General features: G+C 45.0%; 2 protein-coding genes across 3 annotated transcripts; one reads left to right on the top strand and one right to left on the bottom strand.

Moving 5' to 3' along the window:
• The first annotated feature begins 1265 nt into the window (after window positions 1-1265).
• Window positions 1266-8070, top strand: LOC107076602 (CD9 antigen-like). 2 transcript variants are annotated; one of them, XM_015340691.2, is made up of 9 exons: window positions 1266-1467; window positions 3891-3993; window positions 4622-4719; window positions 5815-5889; window positions 6246-6350; window positions 6591-6683; window positions 6791-6874; window positions 7456-7570; window positions 7735-8070. In XM_015340691.2, the coding sequence occupies exons 1-8, from the start codon at window positions 1402-1404 to the stop codon at window positions 7555-7557; spliced, it is 726 nt and encodes a 241-aa protein (XP_015196177.2). In that variant the 5' UTR covers window positions 1266-1401; the 3' UTR covers window positions 7558-7570; window positions 7735-8070. The 2 variants fall into 2 exon arrangements, with proteins under 2 accessions (XP_015196177.2, XP_069042627.1); XM_069186526.1 differs by having other exon boundaries at window positions 1267-1467; window positions 7456-8070.
• A 2924-nt stretch (window positions 8071-10994) lies between these two features.
• Window positions 10995-17324, bottom strand: LOC102698126 (UDP-GlcNAc:betaGal beta-1,3-N-acetylglucosaminyltransferase 7-like). Its single transcript, XM_015340689.2, has 2 exons — window positions 16943-17324; window positions 10995-14777 (listed from the first exon to the last, which is right to left on the bottom strand). Coding segments are annotated over exons 1-2 (1179 nt in total). The 5' UTR covers window positions 16945-17324; the 3' UTR covers window positions 10995-13600.
• Window positions 17325-26035: the final 8711 nt, after the last annotated feature.

Below are 26035 nucleotides of genomic sequence, written 5' to 3'. Positions count from 1 at the left end.
CTCGGACCAGTTTATCCGTTTCTCCCAGTTCTCCATGCACCTGAGTGGGGTGGATTGGGGGCGGTTCCATCTCGTCTCCCCAATGACTTCTGTGAAATAATGGATCTTGGGCTGTCGCAGTGGTGGAAAGGTTTGCTTCACTGGTCTCTGTAGATGATAATGGTGCCATGTTGGGAGCCTCTGTATTCTGTTCTGCCTCTATGTAGCACCTGCCAGGGTGATGGGTCTGAGGTGAGTTGGAGCTTGGGGTGTCCCAGTGCACGTGGCTCAATCCTTGTAGTGCAGCCCCTCTATCGTGGGTGTCCTCTGGCCAGGAGCCCCCCAACATGGCAGAGCCCTCTCTAAGCAGCAGTGTGTTGGCTGTGCAGGAGGAGAGGAGTTACCCTTCCTGTAGCCTGTGTGCAGGTAGCTGCTGCTGCTGTTGCTGGCTGACTGGCGAGACCGGGCTGCTGGGAGCCAGTGGTAGTGCAATCACTGTTAAAGGTAGTGTGTGAGGGTTTACATTCAAAATGGCACAGCAGTAGGCAGAATGTCCCCAGAGCCAGAATATCTCCCTACTGCTACTGACTACCTACTGAGGGAGACAAGCAACTTTGAGCCCACTGGAGCCAATGACTAGAGGGGCAGCATAGTGCTGACCTGCAAAACAACAATTGAACCGACGGGAGCTGCCTTATTTCAATCTGCAGGGCGCCCATTGCTTCTACAACGCTGGCAATGTATTCTGGGGGTGTTACCGCATTACTGTCCTGGACAGCCAGTGTGTGGGAGCAGCTTTTCAAACCAGCTCAGCGCTTTACAACCGGGGTCGGATCTCTAATCGTTTAAATGATCCCATTTTTCAGCTTCTCCCGGCTCTTCGGGTGTCGTTGTTTCGGAGGGACGGCGGGAGGGAACGTGCGGACACCCCGGCCCCTTGGTAGCCGGACTGCACTTGGTTCTCGCACGGTCTCGGGTAGTTGAAAACGGTTTCCGAGTTTTAGCGGGGCCTAAGACGTAAAACAAATGGTAAAACACAGGGCGGGCGGCAGTAACGGGAAATGAATTGGTAGAGAAGGCATCAAACCGACTATCAGTGGGGTTAAATAACTCATGTTCCTGCCTCTTCATAACTGCGCTGCTTTTCCGAGGGCTTCGCACATAGGATGGATGTCAGCGCACACATATTCACTTTGTGTTCTTGGCAACGGGCTTGTAATAGCAGCAGACAGGGCGTTTTTTTCTTTTTTGTATCTATCCGCCCCTCTGCTACTGTACGTGGAAGGCGTGTTTATAGAGTCAGCTCGGATAACGGTGTATCTAACCGCGCCTGCTGGGACACGGGCAATTCATTCGCATCTGGAAACTCTCCGCGTGAAGGACCGGCATTTCTCCCGCAGAACCGAGCCCTGTATTGGAACCATGGAGCTGGACGGCTGTGGTTACGCGGCAAAGATCTTCTTTTACCTTCTGAACGTCATCTTGGCCGTGAGTAGCGCGCTCAGCAAAGCGATGGGTTTGAGATCGCGACGCGTGTTCAGAGCTCGGTGGCAACATGTGTCCTGTACACAATCCCAGCCTTTTCTCCCGCAGTTCTGACGAAGTGTAAAGGTTAAGCTGGCGCTTTGGGTAGCCTGTTTCAGGTTTCTGTGAGATGGGACTTTTCTCACGAAGTCGTTTTTATCGGGATTAGTGTGGCTCAGGGACTTTCCTGCTCCGCTGCTCGCACAAACACCTACAGATCCACAGATATACGGCTACAAAAAAGGGTTTAATGCTTTTCTATTGCACATCCGTACAATATTTTGTATAATAAGCGATTCGTTTACGTTACACACTGAAAATCCATATTAAAAAAAACTAGTCTCTTTTTCATTGGAGTTTGTGCTTATTTTGGAAGGTGTCATCACGTCAACCAAATCTGAGGGGGAAAAAAATCTTCAACGTTAGAAGTTTGAAATCTAAGAGTGCCCCGACTGTTCAGTTTGGCTCCACTCTAAAGGCGGAATATCATTTTATTCGGAGTAAAAGTATTACGGTTGGTCAGCTTTTTCAAAGGAGCGATCTTTCTACACCTGCAGTTCAGGAGCCGGCTGTTTGTGAACGTTTTCTTGAGACTAAAGCTGGGCCGCACTCTGTTCAAAACCCCACATCCCCCCCGAAACCAAACTGCGCGCCCCGGGTGGGTTTAAGTTTCGTTTCTTCTTCGGAACACAGGCGCACGGATGACGATCGTTGACGTTCCTATGGGATGAATCAGGGGCGTTTGGATAACGATAAGGAGGGGAGGGATATGTGGGGCTCCGAGAATCTCTGATTACCTCAGAAACTCGAACCGAAATGAGAAGAGGAGTTTGTCCCTCAGACTCCCAGAGTACAAGACCGTTTTGTAAATAGTGACTAATTTTCCTATAATAGCAGCCTGAAGGTCTTCCTCAATTAATGGGGGAAAATTACGGCGCTATAATGTTCCTTGACACACACTTCATCGCCTTCATCAGAGTGACAGTTCACAGTAGTTCCTATGAGAACAGGGCTGCAGTTTCAGTCTGTGCGTCAAAGGGGATGCAGCTCCAGATGTGTTATACGGGGTGTTATACTGTATGTTTCAGAAAAGGTTTTGGGTGCCAAACCCGCGGTTTTTCAGTCACGTTACTTTCGATTCTGATTTTGAGCGTTTGAGACTAAATCGCCCCTCCCCCTTCGCGATTTCACAAACGATAAACCTGGGCAGTTTTTTTTTTATTCAAATCTATTCCGCAGCACAGCCGCTCCGTACCCGCACAGACCTGTCCCACTTCCGCTCTCGCTTTCTGATAGGTAGTGGTTGTGTAAAGGAGAGAGGGTAAAAACTGGCAAAAGAAAAAGTCAAATTGCTATTCTGTTCTTGCTGCAGGTGTTTGAAATGTCTTTGGAAAGCTATCAACTTAACTATTTTTTTAAAACGTGAGGTGATACTAATCTAAAGTGCTTGAATCCGTATCAATAAAGCACTGTAAGTAAAATTAAGACCTTTGAAGTCCTTTGGTGAATCAACGAATTGGATTGCAGTAGCACTTTCTTCCTCAGAGGGTCCCAGAGTGCGCCACATATATTAAAGGACCCATTTCATCCATCCATCAATCAATCAAGGTTTATTTATCAAATGCATGACAGTACAGCACACAGTTGTCGGCAGTGAAGTGCTTTTTCCGCAAGCTCACAAGGAGAGAGAAGACAGACGTTGGGAGAATTAAGGTTACAGAGTAGAATACAATGAATGATACAATTTACAATTCGCAAGATTACACAATGAATAACATAAGGAGATGTGGTAGGGATAGGAGGTATCAGGGAAAGAAAAAAAAACCTTAGGTGCACCTGATCAGTTTCAAGTGGACACTAACACTGCTCGGCTGAAAAACCAGTGACCAAGGGGTCAGGAACTCAGTTTAATGTCTCAGTCAGTAGGAGGCAGTGTCCACTGAAGCCCCCCTACTGGGCCATTGGTGGTCCTGCAGGTCCCGGTCCAGAGGGAACAGTGCCGGGATCCCACGTCCGATCCCTAACCGGTGCCCCTGTGGGCATCATCAATGGAAATCCAATACCTGCAGTGTGAGAAAAGAACACGCCAACTCCCAGGGTGGGAAGTTTCTTCACTTTGAAGCCTTTCCCTCATAATTAGAATTTAAGCTGCGTTAAACCCAGCCGAAACAGGACTGCACTGTTGAATAATGGGGGTGTGGCGTCTCTCTAGGATAATGCTGGTTCCTCAGCTCACTCAGAGGGGGGCCCTGCTCGGGACAGGGGTTGCGGCCCACAGTTTGAGATCCAGTCCCTGCTCTCAGTGAAGGAACGGGGATGATCAGGGCTTTAGGAGGAGCCTGGGGGACCCCCATAGTGACACATTGCTTCCTCTCCCACACCTGCAGCTGGAGGGACTCTTGCTGATGGTCGGAGGCAGCTTGCTGGTCATTTTGGCCCAGTCCAGTCAGTTCTTCCAGATGACGGGACATTATGAGATCATCATGATTGGTGAGTTTCCTCTGTTTCTGAAAGACTGTTGTGTTTTCTCTTCCGTGCTGCGAATGCTGTTTGAAAGTAGTCGCGAGATTTGCGCGCACCCTGTGATGGCTTCCCACACTCCCACCCCCTCGATCTCCGGCTCAAGCTTGGAACCCGCTTGCACAGAGACACCAAGAGCACCCCAGCAGCAGATGTGGGCACAGATTCACGGGGAGCCAACCGGAGGAACCAGCTGGCATTGCATGTCTGCTCCCGTGTCTGAGCGGCGAGAGTGAGCGCTCCACTGGTGATAACACAATCCTCCCGCTCTCCCGCCCTGCCTCCTCCCTTCCCACCATTCCAGTGGAAGGAGACACCTGTCACGCCCTTCTCAACCTGAGCTTAGTCTCGGCCCACATTCCTTCTCTACTGCCTGTCAAATAAGAAGAGAAATATTTAGACTAATTCTAAACTTAATAAAGTGAGGGGTTCCTTAGTGGATTGTTGAACCCCTGTGGACACACAAAAAGAACTTGGAGAAAATCCAGGAATTGCTGCTCCTAGCTTTCAACGAGGTGTGATCAAATCCAGTGTTATGGGAAGCCATGTCAAGTTGTTCTGATGGTTCCAGTGTCTGTCCCTCTCTCCATCCTCCCAGGGCTGATCTTACTGATCATTATGGGATTGATCCTCATTGTGGCCATCATAATGGTCGACGTAGCAAAGTGCTCCAAGTCCATCGACATCTACAAAGCGGTGAGTGAGATGTTCTCAGTGGGGGAAATAAACAAAGAGGGACTCTTATGTGGCTGAAGTTCGTGTCTCATTCATGATCCATCTTCTTGTGAAGGTGATTCTTCAGCACAAAACTGGTGCCAAGCCAGCTGTGGCTGACTGACAGAGTAGTGCCTGTGTGAATAGACACCTGCTGGATGTCAGTGGTTAAATCTTTTAGCAGAGCTCAGATTCCCAGATCATGGTTCACTGGCTACTGTAGAGGTTCATTGGGTTCGGAATGGGGAATTCGACATCAAAACATTGGTGTTCCAATGCAGGCACCAATTCAAGGAGCATTCATTTTGCTATAGCTGGGTTGGCATCCATGTTATGCCAAAACGTTTTCCCTCGTGTTTGATTTAAGGAAACTGGGATACGAATATCAGTGGGTCTGGAATCAAATATTTGTAAGACATGCAAGGCAAAGTTTTTGTTTTTGCTGTCCTGCGTGATTTACAAATAAATCTTTGTAGGATATCTTGGTTCTGATCAGTGTTTTGACTGTGGTCTTACGAAAAACCTGCTTGATCTTGAGGTCATTGTACTGTAAGAGGGGATTGTTTTCTAGTTGCTCTCCAGCAGGTGGCAGTAAGGCTGTTCTGTTTCAAGGCCGTGTCTTTGATGTTATTTGCCTGCGTGAGGGCTCAGCAGTGCAGCTGGGTTGCCTTGGCCACAAGATGGCGATGTCTACCTTTGCACACCCTCACCGAACCAGCTGCCAACAGCTGTGATCAAAGTCCTTTAGACTCCAACCTTTGTCTCACTATTTCTATACCAATAGAATATTCATGTTTGAGTTCTTGAAATGACTGTGGATATTGTGAAGGCCCTGGCAGATACATAGCTGGATGAAGGAGCTGCGTGGAAATATCTGTTTCACAACCCTCCTACCTTCATTTGCTCTCCATTGATTTAAAGGGGCTGCCAGCAGCACCTGTACTGCTTCATTCATGTAGAGGAGGCTCTTACCCTATTTGTTTGAATAAGGGCGTTCCAGGGGAGTCTCGACCTGTTGCTGTAAAGTGAAATCCTGTCGTGCTCTGAAGTCTCACTCCCTCCTCTTCTTTTTCACAGTACATCTCTATCATTAGCAGTGCCCTGGGTATGGCCATTGCTGTGGGAATCTCTGCTTATGTCAGTCGGCAGAAGGTAGGTTTGATCTGGCTATGGTTTTGTCTCACTGTGTGCCCCTGTCCTCTTGTATGGGGGGGGGGGGGAGGTTGATGCATTAAACATGTTTGTACTTGCTCCATGGCTTGCTTGTGGCATTTCTTGGTTGTACCTTTACTACACTGGACCATGATGATACCACCAGAAATGTCTAGACTGTAGTCCAGTGCAGTAGAGTAATAGAAATCCCTTGACAATCTACAGTACAGCTATGGGGGAAAAATACTGTTCTGCTGTAAATTGTAACTAAAGGGTCCATATGTGTGGTCATGGCTCTGGAAATCTCCCAGCGCTGGAGGTCAGAGGTCTCTAAACAGATTCTTCTTGTCCTCTAGGTGGCTGCCCAGTTAAGTGACTTCTACACTTGTGTGTATGTTCAATATGTTGGGAATAAACACAACACATTCCTCCGGTTGTCCCTGATGTTGGCTCAACGCATGGTACGTCCTATATAAAAACAGAACTGTCAAAATTATGATGTACTCCTGCCCCGCCACGCTGGCAGAGCAATAATAATAGTGTTATCCTGCCGGACTGAGGCTCTTTGGAGACTAGAGTCAGAGTGACGAGGAATAATATATTGTGAGGGATTGTATGCTTTAGTACCTGTCATTTCTTAGTTAGGTTTGGAGGCAGGCAAGTGACCACTGCTCCTCATGTAATTTACTGCCTCTGTCTAGCTGGACTGTTGTGGAGTTGGCGGGATTCTGGAGCCCTTTGTCCAAGAGACATGCCCAGGAAGAGATGGGTTCTGGAATGCAATCACAACGCCAGTAAGTTCAAGTGTTTCGAGTTATTTGTACAACCATCTTGTTCTTCACTTGCTTACTTCTGCACATCCACATGGATCATTCACGTACATCCATGTTTTGTTTTACAGACCTGTCCTAACACCTTGAGCAGCCTGGATGAAGCCATTGGCAAAATCTTCCTTGGATCCTTCATTGGAACTGCAGTGCTACTGGTGAGAACATCACAGAGCTAGTATGGTGGTGGTATGGGGCAGTGAAAAAGGAAGGAGCAATAGCTATTTACAGCCCTGTAGATTCTGGCATCTCCAATTTCCAGACAGACACTGAAAATTGCAGTCCTATCCCTTCCATTAGGAGTGGTAATCTACTGGTAGTATAGATCAGGAGGAGCTGTTACCTTTCCAGTCTTGTAAATAGACAGTGGGAGCTTGTGGAGTACATCTAATGCTTATCAAGGGGTGCATAGTTAGATACTTAAATTGTATATACTTAAACATAGGTGCTGCATTTCAGTATCCTAATTGAATATCAAGTTTCATTCACACTCAAATCTCATTTGGTTGTTTGCAGCACATTTTCTAGAATTGTTACAGTACTGACCACTGGTTTATTGACATTGTTACCACAGTGAAATACCCAATGCAACTGAGAGATTAACTACATGAAGTGTATTTCACAACATTTTTTAAAGGTAATTTCTTAGGAGTTGGCCTTAAATTATTCCTCTCTCTCAGGTCTTGCTCTGCTCTACCAGTTCTCTTCCTAACACGTTTCTCCTCTCTGTGATTGACAGGGTCTTGCCATCCTCTGCTGTTGTGTTTTCGTGAACTCTGTGAAGCTAGCAAGAGACAGGCTACAACAAAACAACTTGTTTCATCTGATCCCTCAAACATAAAATCCTTCCCACGGTACTCCCCTCTCACTCCTTTAAATAGAACCTAATTCCTTGTCTCAACCTGCATAAGACTCTGATCCATATCTCTAATGACTGCAGATTTGGAAACCTTAAAGACCCTACACAACTCTCAGTTCCCCCCATATCCTGATGTTCCCTCTCCCTCTCCTGCTGCAGATCAGAGGCCCTTCATCTCTCCTGGAGGGTGTTCATGGTCTTGCATATTTTGTGGACCAAATTGCAGAAGGCTGGGCAAGATGTAACACAGCCTATCTTTCCTCCGCACATCAGGCCCAAGGCCTGTTGTTGGCTGCATGCTTTTTCATTTGAAACCAGGCTTAGACCTGCTGAGAGACTGTTCAGTTTTATTTGTTTTGTTCTGCTTTTAGAAAAACACCACTCTTGCACCCTTCCATCTTCAATTTCATTCTGGGAAGGAATGGGGTGGATACAGTACTTTGTGAATGTTTTGTAATATGCACAATTTATAAATATAGATTCGTTTTGATGAAATCTTGTGTCCTCTAGTCTCTTTTCCTACAATGGAAGCAAAATGGCTTGGACTTCAGTGCCTGAGCTGGATATCCTCCTCTTCATCTGAGCAACAGTGACATGGTTGCTTGAGTTTGTTCGTCAACCAGAGGAGCCCACATCTTGATGGCTACCATGTCTTCTCACCGCAAAATAACATTGAGGAGTTTGGAGCTGAGCAGCTTGGATAATTTCCCAAATCAAATGGTGAGAGTGATCGAGAATGGAGGGGAGGTGTGAATGATTGGCATCTTTAAAGAACTGATGGGTAAAAGATAAAATGTCTTCAAGATTAACACACCAATGTAGGCTGTGGATTACAGCTGGATAGGCATCATTGGCAGTAATAGAAGACTCTTCACCAGGCTATGTTGTTGATGCACAGTTTCTTGGATCATTTAAGACATTAAGTGGGCAGGAGGACGTTCTGGACTTCCTTCAGTAATAGGAATCAGACCTTCCTAATGAGGGAAAGTTTTATTTATTTGGGAGTTGTATAATATAAGAATCCTGCACTTTAGTGTGTGTGGACAAGTATACTGAAAGAGAAATAAGCTTTCTGTTATGATGCAGCTGGATACAGCTGCTCAGGTGGTGATTAGTCAGAACCCAAGTGCAAGAGACCGGAGAGTGTCGAAACACCCAAAGAGACCTGACTGATTGGGATTCAAGCGCTCCAGGATGGAGTGAAAGTGAAAGCCAACAGGAAACAAGAAAGGTGACAATAGATAATTTATTGCTGGCTGGTGGAGATTAATCAGCCCAGGCTGGTCAGTAATGGAAAAGAAAACAGAAAAAAATAAAACGGAGTTGGCCAGAGGAGCAAGGATTGTCCCAGCCGGTCAGCAAGAGAAGAAAACAAGTGAAGCGCGATGGTCTGGGAGATGCTGTCTCTGCATCTCTGGTGACCAACATGCCAGCTTCAAGTTAAGCTGCTCAACCCAGCCCGCGTGTCATGACCGTAAATCCCTCCTCTTAAGGGTGCTCCGGCTCTTTCCCGTTTTGCCTGATTATCCTGCACCTGACTCTTATCCAGCCCCTTCCTATAAAAGCCAGATGCTCCTACCATTCTGGGCTCAGTTTTGGAAGATGGACGCCCGGAAGCCCGCCTGCCAGCGGGTCCTGGAGTGGCTCGAAGGCATAGGCTTCGCAACGGCGTCCTGACCATCTGGGTCTGGGGCTTGGAGCGCCTGGCCCCGTTACCCCTTTTTATTTCACCGACCCTTCACCAGATCCCGCTCCGGTTTTTAACTTTTGTCTTGTCAGTCTTGGATGGAGTACCCGGCTCTGGACTTATGCTCCCACTCTGGATTTCCCTACGGACAGTGCACCGTCGACACGCCCCCCTGTTCTTCTACCAGCCCTGATCCTAGTCTCCTGCACTCCCTTCCGGATTCTACTGTCTGCATAGGGTCCTGATAAACGCTTCCTGACACCGACGACCAGAATCCGGAACCCTCGGCGCTGGGCCAGACGGGAGCAGAGCTCTGCAGTGCAGAGTGATGTGAAATCCTGGACTGGAGACAGAGCAGACTGCTTGAGCTGCGTGAATCGAAGAGGCAAGGTGGTTGGTGAAGAACCCTAGTGAATCAGGAGCTGGGCATCCTCGCCTTCTGTGCCGAGCTCCCAGGAAGAAGGAGAACGCTGGGGTATCTCAGCCTTAGAGAGGAATCCCGGTGCCGATAACCAAGGAAAGGGGTGCAAACAGGCTTAGCATTCCAGGGAGAGATGACCACCCAGAAAAGCTGCTGAGACACCTGCCCCATGAACCAGAGATCAGGAAATGGCAGTGCAGACAGGAAGGGGTGAAAAGACTAATGAAGAAGTGCCGTTGGAGACGTGTCTCGGGATTAAAAAGAGAAGGAAATATTGAGTAATAAATTGGATTTAGACGGATCTGCCACAAGGAGGTCCGATCAGTGCAGCAAGCCCTGGAAAACCGTGAGCCCTCGTGAGAATGTGACAGTTTCCCAAGTCAAATGCTTGCCAAGAGATTCTACAAGAAACCAGTCATAACACTTTCTACATGAGTAAACTTGTCAAGATTGAATGTTTACTGTGTTTTAGCTTGGCAGTCAGTGTAGATAGATACATTATTGATCCCGTGAGGGAAATTGCAGTGCAACAGCAGCTTAACACAGACAACTCAGCCACAGTGTAACGAATGACACAATAATAATAATAGTACAATACATACAATACAATCAGTACAGTGAGGGGTGCACTAAAAGAGTTACTCACAGTCCGGACACACAAAGAACAAACTAGAACAGAACAGTATGCGGAAAAATCATATCACACATATGAATATAAATATAGATATAGATATAAATATAAATGTATTGCACAGGTCCCTGGCATATATTGCACAAAAAACGGTTGTAAACGGGAAAAGAAAAGAAAGAGAACAGATGTAGCAGTAGATGTGTAGATGCGTTCAGTCCAGAAACAGGTCACTGTCGCTGTTGCCTCTGCCCAGACGCAAGGTGGATGCGTTGTACAGTCTAATGACAGAAGGCAAGAATGACCTCCTGTAGCGCTTCCTGTCGCACCGTGGATGAATCGGTCTATTGCTGAACGTGCTCTTCATTTCTGCAAGCCTGTCATAGAGGGGATGGGAGATGCTGTCCATGATGGCCTCTAGTTTGGACACCATTCTCCTCTCAGCCACTACCTCCAAGGGGTCCAGGTCAGACCCAATGACAGAGCTGGCTCTCCTGATGAGCTTGTGTACACAGTGTGAGTAAATTTCCTCTATAAACATATTTATTTCTATAAACATCCCTGGTGGTGCTGTAACCATCTTAATACACAGTAGTATATTATAAGTATAGAATATACAGTAGTATATTGTTAGTTGTTCTAACCTACCAGGTCGCTGAAAAGAACAACACAACAGGCGCAGGTCAAATGAATTTTTTATTTTTCTTTTCATTTACAAATATGGTATAACATTTAATGAAAGTTCTGCTCCCATCTCACCAGACAAGGTCCACTTTAGATGCCCTCCTACACAGATGGAATGTACCTCAGCAATGGGGAAACTGAACTCTGCCTGTCACAATGATTGTCAGCAGTAGTTTATTGTATTCTGCTCTGCTGGACAAAAGTTCAGACTCGCCCTTCACACCTCCTATGCATCTTCAGAAATATTCACCCTGACAGCTCAAACGGAAAACAAGATACGAAAACAGGTTCCACAAGAATACGAAAGAATAGACATTCGAAAAACGAAATAGAGGAAAGGTTGCAATGGTTACATGAAAATACTGTTTCTCACAATGAGGACAGTCTCAGAAATGAAAATAACAGAAATTTGAGAACAAAACTCCCCCCATAAAGCATGCCTGTAAAATGGCAGACACTGGACCTATACCTATGAGCCCAGGGCCTTATACAACCCAAGCAGAACCAAGAAACAGGGCAAGACCTTAGAGTTAGCACAACTGATCGATAACCTACAGTACCTAAAGACAAGATACCAGTGATTAATACACAACTTCATCCCAAGGTACATTAAAATGGTATTTAAGCTACTGATCGGCCTGCATAACAAGCTTTTAGAACAGTGGTTTCCAACCCTGGTCCTGGTGCCCCACACACCCGCTGGTTTTCATTCCAGCCTACCTCCATTAGAACACTGAAGCCTCACTTGATCCAAGACGTTGCTTCAATTAAATATATGTATGTAGTTTCTAGTGCTATGGGATTTCATTTCACTTACAAAATACAGCAGTTAAACCTCCAACCTGTTTCAGAGTTGGGAACAAACAGTTACAATTAATCTAATTATTATTATTAAGTCAGTGAAGGGTTTGGTTGCGTAACCGAGGGCTCGGCTGGAACGAAATGCAATGGGAACCACTGGGTTAGACTGGTTGAATTTCACTTCCAAGTAAATGTATTTTCGTGTACATTCTCGCGTTGTCCTGTTGAGTCTTTATTTATTGCAGCACTTAATGCTCAGGTGTTAGAGACAGCATGACTGGAATTTTGCAAATTCTACCCTGTCTCAGCTAGGAATTCACTCTACAGAGGTGGGTACAGAGGCATGCAGCAGGTGTGGCTCAGTGGAACATCGGCTGTAAAACTGCAAGATTGTAAAACATAAAGGGCGTTTTCTGCTTAGCCAGAGGCTGTGCAGTGCCAGGGTTGTGGCACAAGTTCCATTCTTTGTGAGAGTCAGGAGGACAAGTGATGACTAGTGATTAGTGTTTGATTATCCTGATTTAGGATCAGTGCACTAACTAACCCCGGTGAAAAAAACAAATTGCTCGGCACTTGCATTTGCGTCATACCATTTAAGCAAATTGACATGCAACTGCTGACATTCTTTTCTCTGAAACAATTAGTTTTCTTACTTTAGCTGATTCAATGGATTAAGCTTTTCTTTACTTCTGGATGTCGTGTGAATATTAAATGAACCACTACTCACTGCACCACTTCGGGTGCTTTTCCCCAAAATACTCATCTGCTGTCGGGAGCAGCAGGACTTTGTTTCCAAGCGCTATTATTCTGGAACAGTTCATGTACAGGAGAAGCTGCCTTTCTGGGTGTGTGCTGCTGAGTGCTGATGTGTCCCCAGTGTTTATTAAAGACACTTTAAGACGTCTGTCATTTAAAAAAACAACATATAATTATCATAATTATGATGTCATTTTTTTATCATTCTGGGTCAATGGTGATTTTTTAAATTCGACACCTCTGCAGTTTGGTGCCTCGAGGAGCAAGTGAGCTGTTCGTCAGCACATCTCAAAGCGAGGTGTGTCTGCAGCTCTGTCAGCCTGATCTCTCTGTCCCACAAGGCCACAGCACTCTGCTCTGCTTGTTCAGACACGGTGGGCTGTACAGGACAAATGGATACGTGCCTGATTGCCGTTATGGTGCTGTTTTCAGCGTTATAAGCTAAGCTGCAGGTGTTTATATCTGTACAGCAGTTCCTTTTCTTCAACAGTGCTTCAGTTTCAGAAGTGAGGGGCTTTCTCTGCTGTAGCAGGGCAGACAGATGGAGATGGGGTTGAGTCGCCAGACGGCTGTGACGGCACATGGAGAGAAGTGCATTTCTCACAGTCTCCTAAAGGAAACCAATGAACTGGCTGCACCTGGGCCGGTCACCGTGGCCGGATCCCTGTATAGACAGAGTACGAAGAGTGCGTACTGAGCATCTTGGGAAGATATCTGTTTGGAGAGTGCTGTCGCCGGTGACATGCTCCGTCAGTATATACTGTACACGAGGCTATGACTGGATATCGGCCTCGGTTGCTTTCTGTGTCGGGACGCTGTTAAAAAGAAGGAGGGGAATGAGTGTACCTGGCCAAACAGAATTGACGGGGTGAGGGAATCGCTGCCTCGGGTTTAAGATAGGATTTGGTTTGGAGTTTTCGCACGCTAGGCCCCCTGCCACATTTGCCACCTCAGTGGGGTCTTTCCCACCTGCCTGCAGACTTGGAGGTGATCTTCCCCACGGGAGGAGGTCAGAGCAGGCACTTTGGCTCGCTCTGACCTCGAGCCTCTACCCGAAGTGTTTTACCCGCGAGCAGATGACATCGCTCTTCATTATTTTCCACATGAGAAGCAGCTCTCCGGGGGTGAACCTATGGACCATCAGCAGGTCCCGATAGAAACAGGGGTTTTTGCTGAGCTCGTTCTTTTTGCCAGGCTCATGGATCCCCCAAGGCTTGATGCCACTGTGCTCCTTGGGGCTCACGTGGAGCACTCTGAGGCACATGCCCACGAAGGCATCGTCAATGGGCAGGAGGTCCACGCGCTCAGAGGCCAGGTGCAGCCTCACAGTCAGGGGCCCAGCCATGAGGTACCCCCCTCCACTGAGATACGGCGGGTAAAAGGTCTCATTGAACATCTCGGCGGGGACGAAGTATCTGTTATTCTTCTCTCTGACGGGCGGGGAGGTGTAGAGGAGTGTCCCCACAATAAGGTCCGGATTGCTGCCGTTTTTTTCCAGAAACTCGACGATGTTCTCCACGTTGACGAAGATGTCGTCATCGCCCTTGAAGACAAACGGCACGTTGGGGCAGTAGGTGGAGAACCACTTCAGGAAATTGACTTCCTTCAGGGTCAGGTTGTAGAAGGTGTCTTTAAAGTCCCACTGCAGGATGTCCCCAAAGAGCCTGTCTTCGTACTCCAGGAGTTTCTGGTGGTGGACGTGCTCTTCGCCCAGGGTGGCTGCCCCCACCAGGAAGACCAGCCTGACTTTCTTGCCATTCACCTTCTTCTGTTCACCCCAGGTCTTCCGGATGGCCTCTCTGCGTCTGTGCTGAGGGATCATGGACTTGATGACTAGAAGGAGGTAGACGTCCCCTTCACACTTCTCTGGGTGGTTAAAGATCATAGGGTAGTACCTGCAGTGTCGGTACAGCAGGAACTGCTGGGTGCGCTCGCCCACCTCGGCAAACCACGGCAAGGCAGCCAGGCTGGTGTTGGCCGAGCAGTGGGCATCTGTCACATCCCAGGCTCTGACCACCTTGTGTTCAGTGACCGACTCATTCCTGCCCCCGGTCCAGACGGAAATGTGTCCACGGACGTAGACGCGCTCGCCGGATATGTCCCGGGCTGTCTTTTCAGTGAAGGCACTTTGGAGGATGACCTTCTGCACCATGGCAAAGATTACCATAAAGATTGCCAGTAGAAGGACGTTGCAGAAAGTCTTCCCGCAGATCCTGCTGAGACGCCTAGAAAGTGAGAGAAGTGGGAGTTACGGCTGCTAGCATATGGCAGAGTAGCTTGCTAGATGGTGACTCAGGAGATTCAAGATGAATGCATTGAGGACAACGTGGAGAGGCAGTGAACAGCTTTAAGGGTTTACCACTAGCAGCTGTCAAGGCAACGGCAGCTAGATCCCATTTTCTCTCAGCAGGCAGCTGAAATTAAAGGGACATTCAAGCATGTGAAGACAGCCTAACGTTGCTAAAATGGGCCAAAGCAATCGGCCTGCAAATTGTGCCCAAGTCAAGAATATCCCTGCACTGTACTATCCTATTCATGGGTCTCAGTAATAACTGAACATTGTGCCTGTTGAGCACGCTAGAGGAGCTTAATGTTTCTGTTTTCAAAACGCAGTGTAATATTAAAATAACTAATAAGATGTTTTTGCCTCAATTCAGCTTTAAAATAGGAAACATTTTGAAATTGTGTGCATTGCATGGTAACTCTATAGGGATTGCAAATGATATTTATTTGTGTGTAATGATCTCTTAATGTGAATTATCTGGCAGTGATTATGTATTAACAGTGCACATATGCATGAGAAGACTCCAGACTTTCTTTAATAGCATACACTTAAACGTACTAAAGGGATAATGTATGAAAGGTTGCATGTGATACTGATTGTGAAATGCCAGGACACATCTTTGATAATATTATTTCTCTTATTCAATGATATATCTCAATAAACAAAACAATATATTTTTTAATGAATTTGATTCATAACATTGTGCATTATCTTTCTGTTGTAAAAAAAAAGGTATTTACTGCACTTTACTTTCAGTGAAGAAAAACACACCTGATTAAATACTGTATTCCAAAATGAGAAAAGATAAGATAAGCAATGATTGTACTATACATACAGTATAGCAATATAAGAACTTATACTGGACTCTAGATACAGTAGCTAGTTTTAGATAGGAGTAAAGAGTTATCACATTCTCAGTTATGAAGGAAGGACACAGTGAATATTTAATCTGGCTCAAGATATTCTCTGTTTGTATTTTAAAGGAACAAATACACACCCATGAGATAGCTCTTCTAATGATTATTTAAAATTAATTTAATAAGGAAACAGTTGTTTGCACATTGATAGTAAGAACTTGGCAGGTACCTCATGATTAATCCACCCTGTAGCTTCTCTATTTTACTTGTGTAAAGTTAAATAAAATTAAAACAAATACATATTTTAAAATATAAAAAGTATATTTAGGCAGAAATGACAAGAGGGTGTTGCATGCACCCATTTTGTTAGAAGATTAGAAGACCAAGTAACTTTCAGAATTAGAATAAAAACTGTGCAGTAATTTTGAAACACCATTAATCAGTGCTGACAAAATCAATAGACCAGAATAAAATGAAGGGATTGTTAGAGTTCTTCCGTTTGAAACAAAGAAGGATATGGCTTTTAACAGATTAGTTGCAGTATGAGATTCAGAGTACAGGGCTGCAACGGAGAAGGTTTTATGCTGAACTCTGGAAATGCATTTTAGTTGCTGAGAATAAGAGACAATAATTTTGTTTTATTTGTATATAGTGCCTGTCATGTGAAGGCAAAGCACTACAGAAGAGGTAGCAAATCATCAGCATATAGATAGTGAGAACATCTTAAGACACAAAAAAGAAAAACTGGTTTAAAGACCAGGATGTGGTTTTTGACAATGGATATTTTTCATTGGTGAAATTTAATATGTAGTCTCCATGTGATTTACAATTCTAGTTGTAGGAAACAGGCATATCTTTCTTTCTAAACCTATTTGTTCAGGATCGGACAACCATAACTCCAAGATCACTTTTTTTCAGAGTTTGGATACAAACTGATCTCAACTGTTGTTATTTAGAAAAGAGCAAATCCACACAAATGTAAAACTGTATTAGGCACTGAATAATCCATTATTCTTTTTATCAAAGAACATCTATTTCCATCTGAAAATGCAGACAGTATGTTCGTTGCTTTCCAATTCATCTCAGAGATTAAATCTTTTTCATACAGAGAGCAAACTCATGACCTGCGGATTATGCCTTATGTAAATCCTGCCTAATAAAAAAAGAACATCTATGTTTGGAAAAAGATCCAGGTTACTGGGTGTTTCAAGGTGAAACGAATAGAAATACCAGCTGTGGAAATACTCACATTTTCTGCCGAAGACGAAAACAGGTGAGTTGTTTAAGGCAAGGGTATGTCACGACACAGAAGCCAACAGCCAGATTCCAAGCTCCCTCACAGGTAAGACATTCCTATTGTGAGAATCTGCCCTACAGTCAGCAGACACCTGAAGAAAGTCCCTCCCTCTGTACGATATACTCCAGAAGGGGTAAGAGCATAAATCATCACCTCACATCACACATACAGGTGTACAAATACAGTACCTCCCTTCTACCTCCTTAACATGCAGGTAGCAAATTCAGAAACTATCCTCAAGAGACCTCGGCTAAACAGATGAAAATCTGAGCTCTGTGAAGTGCAGGTGTGTACAGAGCCATCAGAGCACATGCACCTGCAAAGACGGGACATTGGTCTTGACAAGTTTTCGATGCATGCAAATACAGGCACCTGGAGGATTAACGAAACATAGTCATGCAGGGATTTCCTGATCTTCGTTTTCCATGCCTGCCTCATTAACCCCCTTCGGCATATTCAAGAAACAAAAGAATTGCAAAAAGGGCCTGGAAATATTCCTGCTCAAACTTGTCATGAAGCAGAAACCATGGCAAGTCATCAAATTACTGTGTTTCAGAAACAGGACAGAATCACTCAATTAACAAATTCAAAGCACACAGAACAGGGGTAGAGAGCTGTATTTAGCAAAGGAACAAATGGCCGCTCTGCCTGTTCCCTGCTCCTGCCTCCAGCCCCTCCTCTCTCCCAGCTTTTGTTCTCCTTTCTCTATTGGGATGTTTTGACCTCACTCAGTTTGTTTGTACCCCTACACATAACAAAGGACACACCTTAGATCTAATTATTGCAAATGACTCCTTTGTCTCCCACTGCTCTCCCCTTTATCTAGGCCTCTCTGACCACTTAGCCATTCTCTTCAATCTGGAATTACCTGTTTCTAACACTCCCCCCCACTCTGTTAATGTCCGCAACTGGCAATCAATCGATCACCCAAGGCAAATTCTGTTCTGTCCACCTTATCCTGTTTCTCTTCCTCTCACCCTCTAGAGGACAAAATACAGTTACTTGACAGTGCTCTTTTATCTGCGCTTGACACCTTTGCTCCTTTAAAAACTCGCACCATCTCCTTCGCTTTCCCTGCCCCCTGGTACGACCATTTGCAAAATATGAAGGCAGCCTCTCGCAAACTTGAGCGTAGGTGGCGTCATTCTGGCCTAAATGTACATTATCAGGCTTGGAGAGATTACTTATCTGAATATAAGGTTACTATAGAATCTGCTAGATCCACCCACTTCTCTCACATCATTGAAAATCACCCAAACAACCCCAGACATATTTTCTCCACCATCAACAGACTGCTCAAGCCAAACTGCCCCACCACATTATCTGCCTCATCGCAACTTTGCAACACATTCTTAGATTTCTTTAGTTCTAAGATCGACAATATCCGGCATCACATTCTCTCCACTACGCATATCATTTGCATACCTCCTCCTTCCTCATCCAACTTTTCTGGTTCCCTTCTCTCCAGCTTCTCTCTTCTTGACTCAGCATCCCTCAATAAACTAGTTACACGCATGAAACCCACTTAAAATTTCCTTCATCTTAACTGCAATAAGACTGAAGTCATGCTTATTGGCACCCCCATCAACTTTGAAAAGCCAGTCCTGTAACCCTATCTGTAGATGGTTCTGTTCTTGAGCTTCAATCTAAATTAAAAAACCTTGGGGTTATATTTGATTCTGGCTTAACATTCGACCCACATGTGCGGCATATTGTTAAAACATATTTTTTTCACCTCAGAAATATCGCTAGACTACACCCTATGCTATCACTAACTGTGGCTGAAAAGCTGATCAACACATTTGTGTTCTCTCGAATTGACTACTGTAATGCTCTATTCTCTGGGATATCTAAATCCACATTGAACAAACTCCAGTATGTCCAAAGTTCAGCAGCCAGACTCCTGACCAGGTCTAGTGCAAGTGATCACATTACTCCTATCCTGGAGTCCTTGCACTGGCTTCCGGTCAAATTCCTTGTGGACTTTAAAATCCTCATGCTCACCTACAAGACTCTACATGGCCTGGCACCTCAGTACCTGTCTGATCTATTATTGCCCTACTCCCCACCTCGCAACCTTCGCTCATCTAATTCTGGTCTCCTTACTGTCCCCCAAGCCCGTTTACATTGTATGGGTGACAGGGCCTTCTCCTGTTATAACCCCAAGCTCTGGAACTCTCTCCTCAAGGATATCAGAGAGTCACCTGCTCTAAACTCTTTCAAATCCAGACTCGGAACCTTCTTCTTTAGAAGAGCCTTCACTGAACTGGTTCCATTCTTCACCCCTCTGCTTTTCCTAGTACCCCCATCCACGGTCTCCTCTGTGTATTGTAATTGTGTTTTATCTTGTGTAGTCTTCTTATTTATTGTTGTTGTCATTCTGTAAAGCGCTTTGAGAAGCCACCTTTAAAGGTGTTATATAAAATAAAGCTTATCTATTATTATTATTGTTCTCCTGCTACATTATCTTTGCTGACTGTCCTGTCTTTCTCACACCTGAAGAAGGCTCTGTAGCGGAGCTAGTGTGGTGATGTCAGTGCCCTCACTGCACGTAGCAGGGACCTCAGCTGCCTGAGGTCACCAACACCCTGTAGCGTTACACCGGAAACCCAGGTTCGCGCCCCAGGTGTGGGGGACGGAACGGGCGGCGGGGGGCACGACCCCGCGCGGAACCGTGACTATCACAGCTCCACGGCTGAAATTATGTGTTTTCTGTCTTCTCTTTTCAACTTGGAATAAACCTGTTACTTGTTCCTTTGCAACCTACACATGCTGACGCAGCTACCCACCTGAACTGTATTTAGCAAATATTTATCAAGCTTCCCGGCACATTTGAGGCTACCCATACTTAACAGTTTGTATGAAACAATTCTTTTCCACTCTGGATTGTATTAACACTTTCCCTCTATTCTTTGTGATCACATACCGTTCCACAGAATTGATATAATTTTTCCTGTTATCAAGTTGCAGAGTCCTATGTTTTAAGATGTTCATAATCAATTATTAGGTTTTCTGCTGCAAAACAATTGGACACACAGGGCCAAGTCACCCAGGTGAGAGCAGGTGTCTTGTCCGGCAAAACGTGGATTAAGCTTTATAGAAGTCTTTATCTACACAGCACGATGTTATCTAGTCATTGGAATGTGTAACAAAGAAAGCTTGAAGTCTGCACTTTCTTCGCTGAAATCATAGCTGTTACCCTTGTACTCTTTGTAAGCATAGTCACCAGCCCAGCAATTACTGCAGAATTAATGAGTCATGACATTGAATGTCAGAGATGTTGCCGGATATCATAAGGTAAAACATACAAATTGTTGGTTTACTGTAAAAAAAGTTTAATTGCGAAAGCACAAGGCAAGAGAGCATTATGGTGAATGTTTTCCTTGCATCTCCTGCTCTTGGACAACTTGAATAAATAGTAAGTATTGTTACTGGAAATGAATTCTGAATAATAGCTTCCCTTTGTGTCATGTCCTGCACACGCCCTCGCAGACTCCATTACATTCCCAAACCCACTGTTTCACAATCCCATTCCTGACTGAGCCCAGCACATTTCCACAGACTCTCACTCCTGAACAGTTATCCAACCACGGCCCTCTCCCTATTAAAGTATTTAAAGCACCAAACCATGCTCACTATTGAAAAGCATTATTTTCTTGTTGGATTTCCCGGTTTTTGGACTTTTGATCTCGTCTCTCAGATTCCGCCTTTCGGATTGTCTCGGCTCATTCTGATAAACTGATCTCCAGCTTCTCCTATCCACCTTGCTTCTGGATGATGATTTTGGATTGTTTGCCTCTGCATCCCCCAGAATTCACGGCTACGCACAGGATCCTCAAAGAACTACCTGCCAGATCCCTGACACTTTGGATACTTTTTTACTTTATCCCTATACAGTTGTATAGCCCTCTACAATTTCTTGCATTAGGAATTAATCTTTTCACAGACCCCAGCTTGCTCTTTCCATGAGACAGGGAGGGAAGCTGGGGGTCAGACCGCAGGGTCAGCCATTGTACAGCACTGCTGGAGCAGTTGGGGTTAAGGGCCTTGCTCAGGGGCCCAACAGAGTAGGATTCCTCTGCCGGCCGCGGGATACAAACTGGCAACCTTCCAGCCACAGGCGCAGATCGTGAGCCACCCCAATTCCCCAAACCTAGCAGCATGTGTTGCTCCTGGCAGGCAGGATTTGAACTGGCAACCTTCCAGCTACAGGGGCAGATCCTTAGCAACCGAGCCACCGCAATGCCAGTTTACTCCCTAACGATTAAACTTCTTACAGAAAGTCACATGATTGTTACAGGACATGGAAAATACAGTAATACTGGGGAGCTGGTATTTGAACTTGAACTTGAACTTGAAGAGAGAGATGGGGCCTCATTTGGGAAAGCACAGCAACACTTAATTCTGTCTTATTAACAAGCATTGCCGCTACATATATAATGAAGTGAACTGAAATATACAACGAACTGAAACAGTGTTGTATAGAGGAATGGGCCAAAATACCTCCTAACCGCTTCACAGGTCTGATCAGCAGCTACAGAAAGCTTGAACTTGAACTTGAACTTTATTTCCATATGTAACCAGTACTGGCACAATGGAATTCTTATTTACAGAAAGTCTCTCGATTGTAAAACAAGTGTAAGAAACAAAACAAAGTGCAAACAGTGCATCAAGATATTATATAAACAGTATACAATGTACAAGTAAATATGTAGACAGTTTGAATGTAAACAATGACTGGAGATGTGCAATAGATAAGAAATTATAATGAGGTAGATGGTGATGGTGTAGGTGTGCCCGGGGTGGTGACTGTCCTCTATGATGGCCAGAATTCTACCATGGCAGCGGTCCTCATAGAGCTGTTTAATCTCGGTGAGACCGCAGCCAATGATCTTCTGGGCCATATTGCCCATTCTCTGCAGTGTCTTTCTTTCTCGCCAAGAGGTGTTGCCATACCACACGGTGATCCCGTTGGTGAGGACGCTCTCGATGGTGCAGCGGTAGAAGTTCACCAACACATGTATTGGCATCCCCCATCGCTTGAGGCACCTCAAGAAATAAAGGCGCTGCTGAGCCTTCTTCATGATAGATTCAGTGTTCACAGTCCAGGTTAGATCGTTAGAGATGTGAATTCCCAAAAACCTAAAGCTGATGACTGTTTCCACTTCCGTTCCATCAATACTGAGTGGGCTGTGAGTGTGTGGCCTGTGTCTCCAAAAGTCCACTATTAGCTCTTTCGTTTTCTTTACGTTCAAGTCCAGTTATTGCTATGACACCACCTAAGCAGCTATACGACTTCATCCCTGTAAGTGGACTCGTCATCATCACTGACCAGTCCTATTATAGTGGTGTCATCTGCAACCTTAATGATGCGGTTGTTGCTGTGTCTTGCTGTGCAGTCGTGAGTGAATAGGGAGTACAACCTTGGACTCAGACAGCAGCCTTGTGGGGTTCCAGTGCTCTGGGTGAGTGGTGTTGATGTTTTATTGCCTATCTGCACCACCTGTGGTCTCTCGATAAGAACGTCCAGCAGCCAGTTGCAGACAGAGTTTTACAGACCTAATCCCCTGAGCTTTGTCACCAGTTGACTGGGTATGATGGAATTGAATACTTCTGTTGACACTTGCAATACTGACACTTAATACATATCAGGAGGAGGAAGTTCATTTTTACCTTTGGATGTTTATATTGGCACTTATTCCCTTTCTCTTCTGGCATACCCTTTCTAACTAGTCTCCCCAGTTACCAGGATCTTCTGCAGCCTTTTCACTGTTTTTCAATGTCATTTCACAGCACAAATGCACAGAAGAAAATAGGAAAAGACACATAAAGTACAAAGCCCAGAAGAGGAGATTTCCACATCTCTAATTCTTCTAGAAGGGAGGAGAGAAAAGAGAGAGAAAAGAGAGGATGTTGAGGGGTTTTGCTTTGTACTGAAATGTTTAGAGCAATAAATAAAGGGGCATCTGTACAAATCATACTGAAATGGTCTGTTTCATATTACCTGGTTGTATTGACAACTGAGAACGAGGCAGTAGATCTGAAACTTTTATATTTCACTTTGGTGTTATTTTGCCTTTCATCTTGTGGCATTTATCAATTGGGTGCTTCCATTACATTGTTAAGTGTAGCTTTAAGTTCCTTAAAAAAATGTAAATAATTTTACTAACTTATGGAACTGAGGAAGCCAGGGTATCAGAATAGTCAAGGGAAACTTTTGTGTTAAGATGACCTGGTCGGTGCTGAGGAAGTCGGGTATGTGGCCTTATAACTGCTCTTGAAAAAACAGACATTCATAATTTGCACACAGTACACTGAAGTAGAGAATAAAAAAAAATGCAATGACGACATTCCAGTTGAGCTTATCTGTAGAAAGGTAAACAAGAACACCAAAATTCTAAGTTCTATAATATTCATAACACTGAGGAATATCCTGGATAAACAGACACATTTGAAAACCACAGCCAGCACGGCGGCATCAATTGAAGTGCAAGTCGACGCTTTTGAACACTGACGAGACGGCAGCGGGAGTGAGCTGTAGTTCTGTGTGTAGCCAACAGAGGGCGTCGAAACCCCGTCTAAAACTGAACAGCGATTTCCACATGTGGAGCTGCGAAAAGCAGACAACTTGCGTGGGAAACACGCTTAAACACCGGCGCTCTGGATCTAACAGAACGGCATAAAAGTGAAGCTCTTGAAGAGGAGAAATGCTTACATATAGAGACTCCGCGGTGAAGGGCATCTGGTAATTCTTCTCTTTTTAGAATCTGTAGTTGGAGAGAGCACCTGGAAGAAGAATCATTCTGTGTAGACAGATTTGTGTGTGTACACAGATACTATGGATACTACAAGGATTAGACATCTGATGTGGTTCCAGGACAGCCTGAGCTCTTTTCTTGAGACGGTTCCAATTTAGAAGTCACCCTCGTGAGACGTTTGGGTTATATAGAAAGTTTAGAGGAGTACAGTAGATAACACACAGCCTATTCTTCCCAGAGCACAAACTTGTCAGTGTTAGACGTTATAGATTATCAGTGGTTAAGTCACTAGTCACTAACACCAACACATGTCTGTGGGAGAGGAACTACAAGCCTCTTAAGATATTTACTTGATCTGTTTTAGTCACAGAACTGGCAGAAGATACAGGCATAACTAAGAGAATAAGAATCAATTAAAAATGAGGAGCAATAAGGAGATAACCTTGTTTATTTGTTCTGAAACAGGACTGTCAATACTGGGATCATCTCACAGTAACGTGACTTCTGGTTACAACTCTTTAAAGAACATTACCTACCACGAGAATATAAAACAGGTCTTAGGTGTGGCAGGTACAGTATATTCAAATAACAGGTGTTAGATTGAACAGGTGTAATAAAAAAACGTAGGTGTTAGTTTGGTCTCTGAGCTGTAAAAATTCAGCTCATTCAAAATTTACATACTGTATAGAGAATTATTAATAGGACAAGCTACTGTCTTTGAATAACCATAGAGTTAGGGTTGCAGTTAAGGCTCGGGTTAGGGGGCGATTTTTATTGTTAGGCAAATCAGAATATACAAGCACAGGGAAAAGAATCCCAGGTCTGGAATTGAACCCAGGACCCTACCCCTACAAGGCACCAATGCCTAACCATCATGCTGACCTGTATGTTAATTAATCCTCTGACAGAAACAATATTTGTTATTATAATTATGCCACAAAAGGGGTATAACTAGAATAACTAAAAAAATTGCAGAAAGCACCAAGTCAGATAATGGGTCTACTTAACATGGTTTGTCACTGCTAGGGCCAAATCGCTAGCAAGTTCTTAGAGTCACATATGGAGATAAGCTGGGGACAAGACTGAAAGAAAGCGAACAATGTAGAGTATAGACTTGCCACAACAACTAGCAGAGACCTACCTAGACCTGTCAGTTAGCCAGTTGCCATGACTACGCGCTCAGGCAGGAGGTCCGTTCCACCCGTGTGCAACTACCCACCACACCTGTCTCATGGGAAAAGGTCATTTAAGTTCAGGCTTGGCACGATGCCAGTGCTGTCTTACAGTTTTGAGCCCTAGGCCTCAGCAGTCCCTGCATTGCTACTACTTGGATTTTGACTCGCTTTGCTTTTCAGCAGGCAGCTCGCTTGTAGTTTGAGCTTTGCTCAAAGCTCTACGGTTATGAGCTTTGCTTTGTTTTTGACAACACTTCAGATTGTGTTTTACTGCTTGCTAGTTGCCATGACAGCCTGTCTGCCTGTTTGCCCACATACCTGCCGGATCATCTGCCTGGACTTGGGTTCCTCTCTTGTCCCTGAATGCTGCTTTTCAGGTACTGTTACCGTTTCACTACCCCGCCACCAGAGGGCACCCCAACCTCTAGTGCCTGCTCTAACTGCGCAGCAGAGGTGCAGACCAAGCTGACGTCATTAACCAATCCATGCTCACCTAGTGTCCCTAGCTCACCATGCCTCCCCTCCTCCAGCCTACTTAAACCCTGCTCATTGTTCGAGCAGTGCTCAGTATTGTTGCCATTCCTCTGCGCTCTAGATCTAGCCTTTGGTACATTCTTCCCTGGTTCCTGCATTTGTTTCCTGCTCCTGTTTACTTCTCTGCTCATCGTTTGCCTCATCTTCGTTCCTGCGTTTTGTCTGCTTGTTGCTTCCTGGTTTGTTTTGTTCAGTTTGATGGTCTGAGCCCCTTGCCTTTTGTTTTCTTCCGGGACTCCTAAACCGTTTTGGGGATTTTGGGCCTGTTTCTTGACTTGGACTTTTGGATCGTGTTCCTGGACCTTGATTCTAGACTTCTCCTTCTGGCTTTGGACCCTGGCCTTGGGTTTCCCTCATTCCCTGTCTTGGGTCTTTGTGACCACATAGGGTCCGTTCCCTGGTTACTGAACTGTGGACCAACCTTACAGGCACAGTATAAGCTGTGTCCCGACACTCAGAACCAGAGAGTGGACACAAATAAACCACAGTTGTGAGAAAACATTAATGAACCCTTAGGAATTATATGGATTTCTGCATGAATGGCTCCATAAATGTGATCTGATCTTCATCTAAGTCAA

The sequence above is a fragment of the Lepisosteus oculatus genome, chromosome 3 (genome assembly GCF_040954835.1).
Source record: "Lepisosteus oculatus isolate fLepOcu1 chromosome 3, fLepOcu1.hap2, whole genome shotgun sequence".
Taxonomy (NCBI): domain Eukaryota; kingdom Metazoa; phylum Chordata; class Actinopteri; order Semionotiformes; family Lepisosteidae; genus Lepisosteus; species Lepisosteus oculatus.
Note: the sequence above shows the minus strand (reverse complement) of the source record. Positions and strands in the feature narration are given on the sequence as shown.

What these genes read in the sequence shown, in the direction of transcription:
- LOC107076602 (XM_015340691.2), top strand. Translation starts at nt 1,402, where the DNA reads ATGGAGCTGGACGGCTGTGGTTACGCGGCAAAGATCTTCTTTTACCTT. An exon ending in CCATCGACATCTACAAAGCG is followed by an intron (nt 4,720 to 5,814) that starts GTGAGTGAGATG and finishes TCTTTTTCACAG; the next exon opens with TACATCTCTATCATTAGCAG. An exon ending in TGATGTTGGCTCAACGCATG is followed by an intron (nt 6,351 to 6,590) that starts GTACGTCCTATA and finishes GCCTCTGTCTAG; the next exon opens with CTGGACTGTTGTGGAGTTGG.